Raw genomic sequence first — 16,479 nt, 5'->3', positions numbered from 1 at the left:
CGCCTGGCTCCCCATTGGTCGCTTTGAAGAAGGCGGTGGCTAATAACGGCGGCGCGGCAGTTGTCGGGAGTGCCGGTGGTCGTTCGGCGGTGGCGCCCGGGATGGAGCCGGCGGGATCGGCGGGTGAAGGAGCCTCGGAACGGGGTCCGAGGGAGCGGGGCGGCGGGTGAAGGAGCCTGGGAGCGGGGTCTGAGGGGTCCCGGTACTGGCGGAGGAGAACGGAGCTATGCGGACCTGCGGAACCCGTGGGGCGGGTACCTTGTGGGGAGGCCCGAGTTCTGTGGGAGCGCTGGACTGGAGGCGGCACAGATGGGCTGGTGGGGAGCTGCTGAGGGCGGGCGGTGTGAGTAATGATGTGTGAATCCGCGGCGGGTGCCCACAAAACGGGCCGAGGGACGCGGTCTGGGAGGAGTGGGAGTGTGCTGGAGGGTCGTGCTGCTCTTGGGCTCAGTGGAAGCCTTTCCTTCTGCAAACTGAGCCCTGCACAGCTGAGGGGTTGAGTGGCATCATACTGTGAAGGTCAGGAAGCTTAAGTGGCAACGAGTCTCTGGGCACTATCATGTGCAAGGGAGTTTCTGGGAACAGCATTGCCAGGCTCCCCAGGCAGGGAGGTCGAGAGGTGTGCCATGTAGTGTTTGAAAGTAACAGAAATCCAGTGTCATGAGTTCTTTGAGTACTGAGACTATCCTGTGTGCCCTGCATTTCCTGCCATCTCTTTGCAGCGCAACGGAGGAGCCAGCTGCAGAACTGCCAAGTAGCCAAGGAAAGGCTGAAATGCTCAAGTGCCAAGTAAGTTAGGAGGATGTTGGGCTTGGATGAGATGATATGTAAAAGTCTGAGGTATAGCTGGCTCTCCCCACTGGCCAGTGTCTACCTTCTCTGGCCTGTGTACAAAGAACCAGCTCCTGTCTAGGCTCTGCCCCCACAGCACCTTAGTACCAGTCTGTAGTTATGCGAATTTTTAACATGTTCCTCTCTCAGGGCAGCCCGTGATGAATTATTTACATTTCTTTCTTAATCTAATTGTTTTTGCAAAACTTCAACTAGGTTTTGGAGGGAGTCTATTATAGCATTTTCCTCACTTTTTTGCTTAAAGCAAGTTTCTATGGCTGCTGTGAGGCAGGCTCCCAAAACTGAGCAGAGGATGGTTTTATTTGTGCCCAGTTTGAATTTTGTTTCATGTTGCAAAGAAGATATTCTATCAATAACATTTTCTAAGTTAAACCAATTGCAGTTTGCCCATTCTTCTCCTCCTGGAGAAGGTGTGGCATTGTATTTAGTAAGCAAAGCATAAAATTCAGCTTTACCTTTTGCACTGAAGTTTGTAGTCATTTTTTGAGGGGACCAAAGCTACAGCAGGGAGTTAATTGTAAACTTAAGTTACACAAATCACACAGCCTTTCCTGTGTCCCCTTGCTTCCCTGGGTAGTTGAAGAGACAGAATCTGCTGGGAGGCTCTGTGTGGTTACATCAGGTTTGTCTCTTCCTTCCCAGAAAGTGTATACACATGCACACACGCACACAAACGATTCCTTTGTGAGGGGACCAGAACCTACGGCAGGGGAAAGCCACTCAGCCTTTGCTGCACCGCCCCTCACTCCCCTGGCTGTGAGGGACAGAATCTGTCTAGGAGGCTCTGTGTGGTTGCATCAGGTGTCCCTTCCTTCCTAGACAGTCCAGGTACACACAAATACAACAGTAACAGTTACCCCCGTTTTGCACCGAGAGATTTTTTGTGCCAATTCCGGAGACAAGAGCACTCAATTGAGCATGAGATTTGCCTTTTAACACCTGCAAATCCCTCAGTTTACCAGAATCCTGTCCGTGACGCCAATTAATGTCACGACCCGTCCTAGTGAATAGGTAACGTGGTGGTTCATAGGAGTGATCTCCGGGTGCAAAAAAACCGACACGGTACAAGGGGGTTTGCAGTGATAATCAAAACAATTGCAGCTTTATTGAAATAACCACAGCAAAAATGAGATAGAGGGATTAAGGGAGAGAAAAAGATAGAGAAAGAGAGAGGGGGATATAGCTACCAACGTAGAGACGAAGTCCTTTGGTCCAGTCCAGTCGAGGATCCGCCTGTTACGCTGGGGAGATCTCAAAGTCTCTAGCTAACTCAGAGGTTTTTATTATTGAAAATTGTGAGGGGGGGGAAACCGATACAATAAGGAATAGATGTGACAGGTAGTCCATGCTCTCAGCAGTAAACAAGAGCCTTTGTTATCTTGGTCCAGTGGTCACAACCTGCAGGCAAACATCTCGCTTTGGTCAGCTTGCCTCCCCCACACACCTGCCCCGGGCTGGGGGGTTCAGTCCCAGTCCTTGGAAGGAGGAGAGGGGCGTTCTCAGTCCTTGATGGAGAGGCTCCTCACATCTCAGTCTGTCTGTCACGGTGCTTGTAAAACAGGTGAGGGTCTTCTGTGGGAGACCACCCAAAACTCAGGAGACGTCCAGCCAGGCCGAGAGGTGGGACAGCTTCCAAAGCTATTGTTGCAAACGGGGCACGTTGCTCCCTTCTTAGCATACAGCAAACAACACCTGTGAAAACAAATAGCTTAACACTGTGCTTTCAGGTCTCAGGGCCTTTGGCGTGTGACTTTCTCCTTCAGAGCCAGAGAATCTAGATGGGGGGGGTCTTCTCTTCAGTGGTCCCCCAATGACAATCGTGAGGCAGATGAGGGAAAATTCCGGCACACTCCACAGAGAGAGCACCAGCTTTGCCGTGACTGGTCATTAATTCCAAACATCCACACGAGACCAATCACGGATCCACCTGTTGCATTCCACAGCAGCAGATAACCACTGTTTACATTTTGTTCCTGGTGCCTCTCAGCTTCTCAGGAAGAAAAAATCCCAAGAAAAGGATTTTCATAAAAAGATGTCTGCAACAGGCTTGTGTTGCTTTTCTGTTGCCACACAAAAGAAAAAGAATTAATAGTATGTGGTACTATTCCTTGACAGGGTTTTGATTTCTGAAAGCTACTCCTAAGCTCCTGTGTCTGAGACAACCAGCAGTGGGTTAGATACTTAATTCTTTCTGCTTTTCTTATGGCTGATAAATAACCTGATAATTTGTTAAATAACCTGATAACTTGTTGGACTTTTACAGACCCTTTTTAAAGGACTCGACTAATCGCCTGAATCCATCCTTAGAACCAGTCTCTAAACTCAAGCATGTAAGTAGGAAGCTTTTGAATCTTTCATGCTTTAAGTGAGTGGTTGCTTAAAGAATCACTGGCAAAGGCAAAAGCAGGTTTAATATAAAAGTTTAATATTAAAAGAAAGCACAACAAAATTCATTGTCAAGCTTCACTCTGCTTACTGGATGGTTAAAGCACATAGAGAAAAAGCAAGCTAAAATCTAAAATCAATCAATCTGAAACCAGAACACAAATGTTCCTCCAAGTACAGCAAATGTGAGAGTTTGCTGGCTCTGAGAAGCCCCACTCAGCAGGAGATGCTGGTCACAGCCCACAGCAGTCCAAGAGAGCTCAAGAGGTCTCACTCGGGATCACTGCTTATAGGGTCACAAGAGAATGTACTTTAGTCATAATAATTTTTCATCCTGGCTGCAATTCAGAAAACTTACTTTGAAAACCACATCCCCAAATCAGGGTCATGAGTTCCTGACTCCTAATGGGGGACATACCACAGATTGCTAAATATCTGGCAATGAGTCAACTAGCTGTTTTTCAAAGGAGTTTAGCTTAGTTAGGAGTTTCAGTTTGGGAGACTGCTCCTTTGCCCATGTCCTGTTGTGTTATTGTTGTGTTGACAGCTGCTTTGTCATGTGGTAATCACATATCCTCATAACAGAGAGGCATAACTCTCCCAGAATTTTCCTGGGAAGCTGTGAGAAAGCTGTCTTAATTTGAGAGGAAGTGAGTTTTTTGGGATGCTGTGGTCAAACCAATAGGTGCTCAGATTTGAATATTGGCACCTGGTGTGGCCACTGAGGACATGGATATGCCTCTGAGAACACAGGGGGTTAAAAGCAAAGAACTCCCAGGAAAGCTCTCTTGGTTCCGGTCAGGGAAAGGCTCAGAGCTGCCCTGCCCGGCTGCGGGCTGGCAGGGGAGGGGAAGCCATGCGGCCGGGTGAGGTAGGCCGGGCCTTGGACAGAGAAGGGAGGTGAAGAGGCCCTTGAGGATGGAAGGGGGGAGGAACATAGGAGAGTCATTGGGCAGCCATCCCCCCCAGGAGAGAGAGAGAGAGAGCTGGTGCCTGTGCCACCTTGAAATGTGATAGCAGGCTGGCTGAGAAGGAGGAGAAGGGGGGGGTGCGCTCAGCAGGGCAGCAGTGGGAGTTCTGGACAGGCAGAGCCTGAGGTTTTTAACCCTTTTCTTGGATGATGGAAACCTTACAAATGCTGATCCTCCTCCTGAATGAGAAGAGAGATAGGGATGAATAGCAGGAAATGAGCAAGTGTGATGCAAGTTAGTGCAAGTGAAAGATGTCCGAGAGAAGTTGAGAAGGTGGCAGGAGATGATGGAGTGGCCTTTGGCTGGACTTTTCTTGTATAGCCATGGATAGAACCATGTTTCCTGTGACACAGAGACTGCATCCAGGGGGAGGCAATGGCTCAGAGCCAAGAGAGTTCAGTGTTGAGACCCCTCAGCCCCAGGGGGTGAAATCTGGGGGGGACAGGTGTCCCAAAGGAGAGATTGTGCTCTTTTTGGAACTGGACAAAGCACCCTTAAAAGGAAAACCCTAGAAGCAGCTCTGGTCCATGTGCAGTGGTGAGAGCACTGGACATGGAAGGAAGATGTCAGGATGGCAGATGTTCTCCGGGCAGTGCCGCAACTGACATGGAAACACAGAAAGTTTCAACTGTGTTTCTTGGGGAAGCCTACAGCACAAGAAGGACTCCTCTCCTCTTAATGAACTGAGAATTGATTATCTGAAGGGTGGTGATGGACTGAGAGTTAGTGATCTGAGGGGTGGCAACTGAATTGAGATTCCAAGGTTTTGTCTTACTGTGATGCATTGGGAACTTGGGAGGAGGAATGTTTGGAAGGTTTTCATCCTGAGTTTTGTGTGTTTCTTTTATATAACCACCAGGCTAAGGAAGAGCCAGCTCTGGATAAATTCAGGAAAGCCCTGCCAGAATCAAGGAGCATGTCACAAAATACAAATAACAGAACTCAGCCATTGCAGCCCTCTCGGTCCCTTCCTGCTTCTTCTAATTTGATGCATAAAAACCCAGGGACAAAGCAAGGAGAAAGTACTGCTGTGAGGCAACCTGGCACAACAGCAGGGGGAAGTCTTAAGCAGCACAGCCAGCCTCCCCCAGTGAGAAGATTTCCCACCAAGCCTCCCACCTTGGGCAAGCCCCAGGGGACCACAAACCTGAAATCAAATCTGAACCCAGGTGTCACTTTACCACGGCCAAGGCCCACGGTTAAAGAGGTAACGGACAGGAAGGACATGAAGGTGGTGGCTCCTGGACACACGGCAGCATCCCAAGGGACAGGTCACAAAAACCAGTCTCACAGCATACACAACTCCAAAACTCATGTCCTTGAGGATGAGTTGAGAAGCAGAGGAGATCAGCTTAAACCAGAGCTGCCGAAGGCAAGTGGCATGCACTCTAGGCCCGTTCCAAGGACTCCATCAGCTGCAGATCGTAGGTAAGGGGCAGCTCTGAGTGAGCCAGCACCATCCTGCTGGAAATGGAGTCCAAAGTCTTTTATGAGCAAAAGCTTGTGGGGAGGTTGATGCCCTGAAAAAGGGGTTGGGGATAATGTTGGGTGGCACCCTGAGTTTCTCTCCCACCAATTCAGTAAGTGCAAGGAGAGTGTGTGGCCACTCTCCTGCTTCAGCCTCAAGGCTTCGGCTTGAGTGTGATTTCCTCTCCCAGTCTAGAGCTCAGGTGTGTTTCTGAGATAGATATACTGATTCTTTTTAAGCAGCTGAAGTTGGCTAAAGGAAGACTCCAAGGAAAAACGGCCAGCTCTTGCCAGGCTACTGTCTGCTGTGGTAACTGTGATTTCTCTGTCCTTGGACAGGAAACAGCTGGAGGAGTGGTTGGCAGCCAAAGGCAGGACATACAAGCGGCCGCCGATGATTCTGCTTCAGAAGCAGGCGGTGATACCATCCTGCAGAAAGGTCAAGCCAACAGAGAAACAAGAGAATCCAGAGCGGCACTGCCAAGTCGAGATAAACAACGTATTAACTGAGTGCCCGAAGCTCATTGAGGCGGTGAGAATAGGGAAGGAGCCGCTTGAATGAGCTTCTCCTCTCCTGAAGCATGCCAGGGGATGAGGGCCATGTCCCTCCAGTAGCTAAGAGGGGTTGGGAACAAGTGTTCAGTGGCAAGAGGGGAAACAGGAAAATACAAGTGCTCATAAAGTTATGGGTAGGCCAAAGGCAGGCAGTGAGCTGTGCTGACTGGGAGAAGGGAGAGACCAGACCAACACTGACTTCTAGCCCTGCTCCAGGGTTTACTGGCCCCAATTATGCCAGCACTGGAGTCTATCCTTTGACACCCCTCTGGAATACTAGACCAAATTATCCAAGGGGAAGATAGAGGCAGGGCAGTTTTTATCTGCCACAATTATGTAGGAGATTTGCAAAGCCAGACTTTTGAGGGCCTCCTCCTGGAGAGTGCTGTGAGCTGTGGTCAGGCACGGTCTGCTTCCTGGTGCACACACTCATCCATGCCATGGACACCTTTTCTTCAGACCCTTACCCTTCTCCTTGCAGGGTGTCCATGCAGAGGAGATCTCAACAGTGCTGTCCCTTGTGCTCCAGGCAGAGAAATTTGCCAAATTCTGGTTCTGCCAAGCAAAGCTGCTGGCCCAGATGGCCCCTTTGATGTGTTGCAGCTGTACAGAGAAGCAGTCAGCGCTGGGGCTGAGGTGACTGTTTCCTGCCTCTGCTCTGGATGGCTTCCACAAGATCCAGGGGCCGGGTTTTAGAATGAGTTTAGCAGCATTAGTCACTGGTGAAAAAGTAATTTAGAGCTGCCAGTCCCATTCCATGCTGCAGGATGTGCCCATGCAGGGTGGGCACCTGGCCAGCTGTGCTGGGTGCTGATGGATCCCACTGGGCAAAGGGGAATACTGCAGCCTCTTCCTGTCCTCAGCACAGGCTGAGCAGCAAAAGCCTTTCCTCCCATTCATCTCTAACTCTTGTCTCCATTTGTCATGGTTTGACGCTGGTGTAATGCCAGTGCCCCCCATGAAAATACACTCTCCCTGGTTTTTGCTGTGAGATGTGACCAGGAATAAGCAAAGCAGGCTCCCACTTACAAATAAAGAAAACTTCTTCCCTTCATGTCCAGTGCTCTCACCACTGCACATGGGCCAGAGCTGCTTCTAGGGTCGTCTTTTTAAGGATGCTTTGTTGCGATCCAAAGGGCACAGTCTCTCCTTTGGGACACCTGTCCCCCCCCAAATTTCACCCCCGGGGGCGAGGAGTGCCAACACTGAACCATCTTGGTTCTGAGGCATTGCCTCCTCCTAGATGCAGTCTCTGTATCCCAAGGAAACGTGGTTCTGTCCATGCCTATACAAAAAGAGTCCAGCAAAAGCCACTCCATCATCTCTTCCCACATCTCTCACTTGCCCAGACCTTCATCACACTTGCCCATTTTCTTCTTCATCTTCCACTCTGTCTCTCTTCTAGGAGAGGTTAATGTTCTGTAAAGTTTTCATTGTCCAAAAAGGGGTTAAAAGCTCCCACAAGCGGCCAAGCACCTTCTCACTGCACCCCCCTTCTTCTCCTTCTCAGCTGTGCTGCCAGCACATGTTTATCAAGTTTCAAGGTAACACAGTCACAAGCACAGGCTGTACTCTCTCTCTGTCTCCCAAGGGGGAAGGGGGCCTGCCCGATGGCTCCCGGTGTCCCTCTCTCTTCCACCCCCGGGGTCAGGCCTACCTCTCCCGCCGCATGGCTTTTCCCCTCCGCCCGCCCAGCCAGCAGCTGGGCCGGGAGAGAGATCGGAACTCTTCCCTGCCAGAAACCCAAGAGAGCTTCCCCCGCGAGTGCTCTGCTTTTAACCCCTGTGTTCTCAGAGGCGTATCCAGTGGCCACACCAAGTGCCAATATTAAAATCTGAAGACCTATTGGTGACCACAGCATATCCCAGAAAACCTACTTCCTGTCAAACCACGACGCCATTCCCATGCCAGACCTGCCCTGACCCATGTTCTGCTTTTCCTGCAGCCAGTCGAAGAGCTCAGACAAACTGCTTTCAATATTTTGAAGGATGCAGGCCAAAAACTGGAAGGTAACCTGAGCATTGTGGGGTTGATGAGTATGGGCAGGGGTGCTCCCTGCTCTTGCCAGCCTGGAGACAACACAGTTTACAGTCTGTCCCAGCACCTCGTGTCCCTCCTAAGGAGTGTGGTGAAAGTCTGGAATCCTGATCTGAAAAATGGGACACTGTTCTGCCTGGGCTAGGGAGGATCCTGGCCCTGCAAGCCTCTGCAGGCAGGCACCCTGCCCCTGTCCAGAGTGACGAGGTGTAATTCATAGCCAGTGCTGCAACTGTGCTGCCCTTTTCCTTTTGTGCCAGGAGAAAAGGCAGAGGAACCCACTCCTCGGGAGCCTACCACACCTTCTCCAGCTGAGAGGCATCCCATAGCATCAACTCCAGGCCTGGTGGGGAGGTGCATGACCTCCCTCCCCCCCTCAGTCAAGTTACAGGTTACATCTGCATCCAGGTAAGGCTGAACCTCTTGCTCCTGGCAGCACACACCCTTCCATGCCAGTGGTCCTCTGCAGGGTTTACCCAAGGCTCTTCTCTCCACAGAGGAAGGGAATTCCTGGAAGGCCCAGAATTGAAATTTCTAACACCCGTCCGGCGCTCCCTGCGGACTGAGAGGGCTCGGAGTCGCTACCCAGAGATGCTAAAGGACCATGACCCTGTGGTGTCATCCCTCAGTGAAATCCTGGAAATCCTGGATGCTGAGGAGGGGACTCTCTTCTTCTTCCGGAAAAACAAAGCTTTACCAGAAGTGACAGAGCTGGAGGGCTTGAGTTCATATCCCCCCAAGAGCCCCTGAGGGTTCCCAGCAGGAGCAGGCTGCCTTGTATACATTCCCCTGACTTCTCTTGCTGCCCCTCAGATGTAGGGGGGAGGGTTTGGCACAGAATAAGTATGTATCAAATATCTAAATTTTGTTTTAAATAATAAATGCATGTTTATTAAACTTTGCAGTGGAGATGTGCGTGCCTACACTTGGAGCAGGCAGCAGCACAAGGTACCAGGCAAGAGACTGGCAAGGGGATTGGCAGGTGCTGGGAGCAGTGACCACACTGCAGCTGTGGAAGGTGGGGGAGCCCTGCTGTCACCCACCCGGCCCCAGCAGGCAGCGCTCCTGGCCCCATCATGCTCTTCTCCTCCTCTCTCCCTCTCCCAACCTCAGCCTTGGCTCAGCATCTCCACTGAGCCACGGATCCGTGATTTTGGCCCAAAATAAAGGATCGCAAAGTGCTTGATCAGAGACAGGGAGTCTCATGAGAGTTATCAGATTCCTCCACATAGAAACAACTGCCTGTTCATCTGTGGAATGTTGCTTCCCCGTTTTTAAGGAAAACCCATTCCTCAGCAGGCTCCCACTCCAAAAGACAGTCTGCTGTGTTGGGAAAACCCGTCCCTTACTCAGTTCTCGGCCTCCCGGGGTCAATGCCCGCGATCCCAAGGGGACAAACGGCGCGGGGCACAGTCAGCGTTACCTCACTCCGGAGGGCGAGAGGCGTCCGGAGGCGAAGGGCGGCGGGGCCGCGCGGCTCGGGCCATGCTGCGGTTCCACGCGGGCTCTGCAGGGCTCGCCGTTGAGTCAGGGACGGAGCAGAGACTCCGCTCGGCAGAGGTGGAATATCATAATCCGAGGCGCTGGATGGCGGGAACGGTGCGGCTTTTATAACCCGACTCGCTAAACCAAGGCTGGATTGGTTCTGGAGTAAAAACCTCTCACACTAGTGGTGAATTAGGAATAGCACACTCTGGAAAATTGTATCTGTAAACAACATGTGCAGAAAGAGAGATAATAATTCTTTTAATTGTTTTATCTAAGTTTTCTCACAGCTTCCCAGGAAATTCCTGGGGAGTTATAATCTCTGTTCAGATTGTATGTGATTACCACACCTCTCCCACCAATTCAGTACATGCAAGAAGAGTGTGTTTTTAAATATCTAAATGCAGGTTTAAATATGGAACTTCACAGTGGAGATGTGTGTGGGCTAGTGAGTGGTGTGGAGACAGCAGCTGTGTCTCCTGGGATTGTGTCCCCCAGGAGTGCCCTCAGCTCCCCTGCCATGACACACACTCTGGTTCTCCTGCTGCAGAATGCTCTCAGTTGGATTGCAATGTTGCAGGCACCTCCCAGTGTCTGGAAGCAACGTCCTGAGCGATTTGCTCTGGAACTGCCCTGTGCCCTACCTGGACACACCTGTATGGCCCCTCCTGAGAGGGATATCTGCAGCCCCCGTGTCTGAGGCACAGGTGGTGGCAATGGCTCTGCCTGAGGAGCTGGGGGCCCTGCAGTGCCCCCAGCAGCTTCTGTGCAGAGACTGGCTGCAGCACCAAGGGTTGAGGAGGACCTTGGGGTGCAGCAGGCCAGGCACCAACTCCCAGACACAGTTGGGGTCTGGGGACTGATGAGCCCTGTAACTGCACTCAGGCCCCTACTGGTGCTGTCCCTGCACTTGGAGCAGGCAGGAGCAAGAGACTGGCGAAGGGATTGGCATGTTGGGACCCATCCCCATCCCGGCCACCCTTGTTGGTGCTTGGCACCAACCACGGTGCATGGAAACTGTCATTGCCACTTTGTTATCTTACTGTAAAACTTTCCTACCCTCTCTCTGTGATCTCCCACGGGCAGCTCCTCACAACGATGACTCCTTTTCTCTTTCTTCTGCATGGCTAGCTGACTCCTTCCTGTCCTTCAGCACAGCTAACAAACTCCAACTCTCCTCTCAACTAGCTAACCTACTCTTTTTTAACAGTCACCCTTATTGGACACAGCTGCGGCCAATTAAGGGCAGGCCTGTTCCTACTCTTTGGTAATTAGTACAGCTGCAACTTGTCAGGGGCATGATTGCCTTCAGCACTGTCTCTATTCTCTATTCTCCAACCCATCTTCCCACACTGGCAGGTGCTCTCTGCTGGGAACAGTGACCACACTGCAGCTGTGGAAGGTGGGGGAGCCCTGCTGTCACCCACCCGGCCCCAGCAGGCAGTGCTCCTGGCCCCATCACGCTCTTCTCCTCCTCTCTCCCAACCCCAGCCTTGGCTCAGCATCTCCACTGAGCCAGGGATGCGGGCAGAAGTCTCAGAGCAGTTCTGGCATGGGGTGGCTCCGCTCTGTGGAGTGCTGCTGGCCTGGCCCCTCTTCAGAGCTGGGGATAGCTCGGGGCTGCCACCTTCTCCCTAGGGGCTTGTGCTTGCCCCAGCTGCTGGATGAGGACTGGGGGACTGCCCTTTGCCCCCAGCTCTCAGGTGCAGGGACAAAACAGTTTTCCTTTAAAACCAATTTTATGTCTCTGCAGTGCCAGGAGTTTTGAGGATGTTTTATAAATAGAAAAGGGTAGAAAGAAGAAAAGAGAAACAGCAGGTGCAGGGGCTTCCCCTGGAGCAGGTGTCACCTGCAGAGCCCCACCCCATCCACCCAGCACTGTGGTGCTCATGGCCAGGCCCAGAGGCTAAAGGGGCAGGGGGCTTTAGCTGCTTGGAGCCCAACTGCTGCAGTGGGGCTGCCAGGGATGCTGCAGCAGTGGCACTGCCTGTTCACCCTGGTGCTGGGTGCCCCCAGACTGGCACTGAGCTGGTGGGAGAGGAATGAGTTCAAGGGGCAACAGGCAGATATGAATTAAAGGGGCAGGAGCTAGCAGACTTGGGGGGGGGAGCCTCTCCTGGCTCTGGGCAGAGTCAGGAGAAGGTCCCAACTGCCCAGGGACAGGGGACAGATGTGACAGGGACCAGAAGTCAGGGCCACCAGCCATCCTGTGGCCACCAGAGGTGGCAGCTGGCCATGAGCGCAAGTGGTCCAGGGCCACTGAATGTCCTCCCGTGGGCAGCATGGCAGTTGGGGCGTGCTCAGGCTTCTCCATCATCTTCCTCCTCCCCACTTGAGTCCTGGGGGACCTGAGGCAGTGCAGAAGGGGCTCAGTGGGCACAGGACCCCAAGGGCATCAGCGTGGCAGGATGCCCATGTCCTTCCTGCCACCCACCTGCTGGTGAGGGTCACCATGCTGGGCCAGCCAGGGAGGAAGGGCAGTGCCAGCATCCCCTGAGTCCCGGTGAGAGTGCTCCACTGTTGACTCATGAGCCATCTGCGGGGGGTGACAAGGCTCACAGAGAGAGGCTGGCACCAGCCCCATGCCCGCTCAGGCAGGGAGGGAAACTGAGGCACAGTGGGTGATCAGCAGGGCCTCGGGGCTGCCTACCAGGACAGGGGGAGCCCGGAAGAGGTAGCTGAAGGGGTAATAGAGGAAGTTGATGAAGGAGGCAGCGTAGAGGTCTGCGTAGCGCATCAGCTGGTTGGCAAAGAGTGTCTGACGCGAGCCACAGCGGAACAGGCTGCCCATCTTCCCATAGCACATGTCCATCTCATGTGTGACTTTCTGTGGGTGCAGCAGGAAGGTCAGGGCACCCAGCAGCTCCTGGGGGGCCCTCCACAGAGGAATTTGTGGCAGGGGGGTGAGCTAAGCTGTGTGCCAGCAGGCACAGTGCCCTGGGTGTCACCTGGATCCGGCGCTTGATGGAGCTGATGTCTGGGCGCTCACTGCTGCCACTGTCCAAGTGCCTGGAATGGAACAGACCCAGCTAAGGGCTCACCTGGAGGGTGTGCTCCCACCCCTGCCTGTCTCCCACCCCAACCAACTCACTGGTACAGCTCGGCCAGGAAGAGATCCAGGCTCCGCAGCTCCTCAAAGAGCTCTGCAAGGGCAACAGGGCCAGCTCAGTGCAGGGGCATCACCCACTGCCCAGCACGACCAACAGAGCGTCAGGGCATGGCCCACTGAGGCAGTTTTACTATCCAGGGGTGTAGGAGGCTCCAGACACCTCCCCTTGCATGGTAAAGTCAGTGTCCACAGCCCAGCACTGCTCACCACTCTTCTCTGTCCAGACCTGCAGCTCTCGGGCCAGCTCAGGCACCACCAGGAAGGTGCGCCAGCCCTGCCGCTTCTTGGATTTCAGGATGTCCCCGAAGATGTGGTCCCCCATGTAGAGGATGTCCTTGCCCTTCACACCCAGGAGGTCACACACCACATCCGAGGAGCCTGTGACACCCAGGGGTCAGGGTGGGGGGTAGGCACGTCCCCCTTGCTGCCTACAGAGCCCAGAGAGCCCAGCTGGGTGCTTACCACCAGAGTACACAGCACAGTGCTGCAGGGGGCCCGTGTACGTCCCAATGCGCAGCTTCCCCGTGTCCTGCGGGACAAGAGCACCCCAGGATGGGGACACTGTCACCTCTGCCAGCTTGGCGGCCAATCGGCCGTGAACCCACCTTGCTGTGCCCACAGGAGCCCCCTCAGGGCCCAACCAGTGCCCACCCCCCCAGCCCTGCAGCAGGGGAGAGGTGCCCACCGTGTCCACTTGGCGCAGGACAGTGCCCTCAGCAAAGAAGAGGGGCTTGCGGGTGTCCACCACAATCAGGTCGAAGTAGGACCTCCAGGGCCGCCGTGGGACGTCAGCCTGTGGACAGGGAGGGGGTCAGGAGGAGGGTGCTGATGGCACGCTGTGCCCTCCACCTGTGGCTGCAGCTCTCTCCATGGAGAGCAGCAGGCACAGCTTTCCCAGGCACTGTGCTGGGGGAGGCTGTGAGAAGATCAGAGAAAAGAATGATCAACAGTTCTTATCTTCACTTGCTGCACCTGCTGTTGTGAACATGTGGAATGTGCTATGGAGATTTGTTCACCAAGGGGTGATTTCTTAACTGGCTAATGGTGATGGTGTTTGGATTCAATGGCCTAATCTGGAAAAAGCTGTATCGGACTGTCTGGACTGTCTGGAAGGGTGATGGGTTTTCTAATAGTATAATATAGTATAGTATAATAAAGTGATTGATCAGCCTTCTGGAACCATGGAGCCAATGCTAATTATTACCCTGTTCAGGGGCCTGCTGCTATAATACCCAGCCAGCCCATAATGGGGACAGACTCACCTTGTCCTCATTGCTGAAGTCAAACAGGTAGGACATGATGGCCTGCAAGGACATCTGGCATCATCACTGCTGCCCCCAGGCAAGGCAGACCCTGCCTGTGCTTCAACCCAGCCCCTCTGCCTCCCCCATGCAGGGCAGGGGGGACCATGCAGGGCAGTTATCCACGCAGGTGGGGGACAGGGACACCCCTACTCACATCAGTGTAGGTGTAGTCACTGTTGGTGGCCAGGAAGACCTTCCCCACCTCCTTCATGCGGCTCAGCAGCAGCGGCACACGGGGCTAGTGAGGGGCAAGTCAGTGGGGGGAAGCGTGGGGGTCCCACGAGGAATTGACAGGAGAGCAGAGTGGGGAGGGGTCCCTGGGGTCTGTACAACTCACATCCTTCACCACATATTTCTCCAGGTTCTCCAGCGTCTTCTCCTTGAGGCAGCCCTGCAGGAGGAATGGGGTGGGGCTGGCCAAAACCTCCCAGGGGGTGTGTGTGGGAAAACCCCAGCACTGCCAGCACCCGCCAGCCCCAGCCCCCTGCCCCCGGCACCCACAGAGAGGTGGACGTGGTCCATGGCCTCGCGCACATCCTGGAACATGCTGCGGAAGGACATGAAGAGGTTCCCGTGCTTGTAGCCAGTGTCACAGCTGCAACAGGCAGGAAGGGAATGTGAAAGGGCTGCCCTGCTAAGGGAAGCTCCCCCCAAGATCTACACCTGTCTGATCCAACACCAAGCCCCCACCCACCACCTCCCTCTTACTTGACATATCTGGAGCAGTTGGTGAAGAAGTCCACGAGACAGGCATAGAGGTGGGCCTCTGTGAGGGAGGGGGCCGTGAGAAGGGGTGCAGGGCAGGATAGCACCCCAGGGTGGTGGGAGGGCCAGGACAATGGGGGTTCTCACTCACCTGTGAGGTTGAAGAGGGTGTTGAGGATGTGGAAGCGCTTCATGTCATCCCGCTGGATGAACTTGTTGGGGTAATAGTGGAGGATTTCGGCTCTGGGGAGGGAGCATGGAGCTGCACTCCACCCTGAGGGACCTCCAACTTCCCCCTGCCCCAGGGATGGTGAATTCCCAGACTCACCCCTTGAGGAAACGGAAGCCATGGGCACAGACCAGCAGGTTCCCGTGGGAATCCACCTTCAGCAGGTTCCCGTACAGGGCATCGAACACCAGCCCCCTGCACCACACAGCTGTCAGTGCTGGGGGGCTGCCTTCCCCTCCCCTCCCGTCCCTGGGACCCGCTCCACAAACTGACCGGGTGGGGAAGCTGGGGTCATATTTGTAGGCCAGGATCTCAGGAGGGTACCCGATGGCAACAAGGTGCTCCAGCAGCAGAGCGAAGGCCAGCTCCTCGTAGTCAGGGGACTTGTACACTGCAGGGGGGACAGGGGGATGTGGGCAGGGGCTGGGGGAATGCCACCACTGCCCCACCCTGCCTTAGGGCCCCCAAAAAACGCACTAGCCAAGGTGTAGTCCATGTCAAAGCCAAAGCACTTGATCTTCTCCAGCGCCAGGCTCCGGTTGACGAAGATCCTGGGGGAGACCACGGGGGGAGTTATGAGGTGAGGAGAGGTTTAGGGCTGGGGGTGGCACAGAGGAAGAGATGGGGTCGTGTTTCCCTATCCCAGTGCCTGGTCAGTGCTCTGGGAGGGTTGTGCGCTCATCCCTGCCCAGGGCCCCCACAGCAAATTATTGGAGCAGAAAAACGGGCTGTGGAGCTGGAAATGGAACTGGAGGAGAGAGGGGGGACAGTAAGCCCCTATTCGGACCTGCTCCCACCCCGGCATGTCGACATGGCACCCAGGGCCTCTGCCCCCTCCCGCTGCGACAAGGGTCCCGTACCTGAGGCCCGGGGCCCTTGCTCGGGGTCCCGCTCCCCTCCCCACCTGTCCTCCCGCAGCCCTCGCCCCGCATCCCCGCTCCTGCTACCCCCGGTGCTCGCAGTGCCCCCGCGGTCCCCAGCCCACCGGTGCTGGCAGTCCCTCCGCAGGGCCCGGGGGTCGCCCTGCCCGGGGCCCCGGGCCGCAGCCGGGCCCCGTTGGCCCTCGCTGCCCATCGCCACCGCCTCCGCCGCCGCCTCGGGCCGCCGCCGCTTTAACGGAGCCCTGCGGAACCGCCCCCCCGGCCCCGCCTCGGGCGGCACAGCCGGCACGGGGCCGGGGCACCCCGGGGCTGTGACCCCCGGCCGGGGCAGCCGTTCCCCCGTGCTTCCCCCGGGGTACGGACACCCCTTCCCGCCTGTGCCCCTCACACGGGGAGCGCTCCCCGCGCCCCCTCACCGGGGCTCGCTGCCCCCGCGCCCCCCGGCCGGGCCCGCAGCCCCGGGCCCTGTTTGCCCAGCGGCGAATCATTAACTGGGGTC

At 54.9% G+C, this 16,479-nt stretch overlaps 2 protein-coding genes across 13 annotated transcripts; one reads left to right on the top strand and one right to left on the bottom strand.

Annotated features, from left to right (window-relative positions):
- The first annotated feature begins 6 nt into the window (after positions 1-6).
- On the top strand, positions 7-9,164 carry CKAP2L (cytoskeleton associated protein 2 like). The gene is given in 10 exon segments (XM_071417723.1): positions 7-144; positions 723-789; positions 3,116-3,182; positions 5,068-5,636; positions 6,015-6,207; positions 6,712-6,808; positions 6,811-6,866; positions 8,176-8,239; positions 8,528-8,675; positions 8,765-9,164. Coding segments are annotated over 10 exon segments (1,557 nt in total). The 5' UTR covers positions 7-101; the 3' UTR covers positions 9,018-9,164.
- On the bottom strand, positions 1,926-16,345 carry LOC139585182 (cytosolic purine 5'-nucleotidase-like). Of its 12 annotated transcripts, XM_071417706.1 has the most exons (21): positions 16,085-16,344; positions 15,577-15,650; positions 15,373-15,490; positions 15,199-15,294; positions 15,022-15,113; positions 14,874-14,931; positions 14,667-14,760; positions 14,503-14,556; positions 14,320-14,403; positions 14,124-14,165; positions 13,547-13,654; positions 13,324-13,390; positions 13,069-13,239; positions 12,844-12,895; positions 12,701-12,761; positions 12,403-12,579; positions 12,187-12,288; positions 9,691-12,100; positions 6,698-6,949; positions 5,356-5,669; positions 1,926-2,544 (listed from the first exon to the last, which is right to left on the bottom strand). In XM_071417706.1, exons 1-18 carry the CDS (start codon positions 16,171-16,173, stop codon positions 12,053-12,055), a joined length of 1,587 nt encoding a protein of 528 aa, XP_071273807.1. In that variant the 5' UTR covers positions 16,174-16,344; the 3' UTR covers positions 1,926-2,544; positions 5,356-5,669; positions 6,698-6,949; positions 9,691-12,052. The 12 variants fall into 12 exon arrangements, with proteins under 12 accessions (XP_071273807.1, XP_071273803.1, XP_071273806.1 ...); XM_071417702.1 differs by lacking the exon at positions 6,698-6,949 and having other exon boundaries at positions 5,356-5,672; XM_071417705.1 differs by lacking the exon at positions 6,698-6,949.
- Between the last annotated feature and the right edge of the window lie 134 nt (positions 16,346-16,479).

Source organism: Agelaius tricolor, unplaced genomic scaffold (assembly GCF_023055355.1).
Source record: "Agelaius tricolor isolate 1412-34295 unplaced genomic scaffold, bAgeTri1.0.p SCAF_70, whole genome shotgun sequence".
Taxonomy (NCBI): domain Eukaryota; kingdom Metazoa; phylum Chordata; class Aves; order Passeriformes; family Icteridae; genus Agelaius; species Agelaius tricolor.
Note: the sequence above shows the minus strand (reverse complement) of the source record. Positions and strands in the feature narration are given on the sequence as shown.

Excerpts from the sequence above, each read along its gene's own strand:
- LOC139585182 (XM_071417706.1), bottom strand. The coding sequence starts at position 16,173 with ATGGGCAGCGAGGGCCAACGGGGCCCGGCTGCGGCCCGGGGCCCCGGG. Across the intron at positions 15,491-15,576 it reads CATGGACTACACCTTGGCTA|TGTACAAGTCCCCTGACTAC; the intron begins GTGCGTTTTTTG and ends TCCCCCCTGCAG. Across the intron at positions 12,580-12,700 it reads CCATCAAGCGCCGGATCCAG|AAAGTCACACATGAGATGGA; the intron begins GTGACACCCAGG and ends CTGCACCCACAG.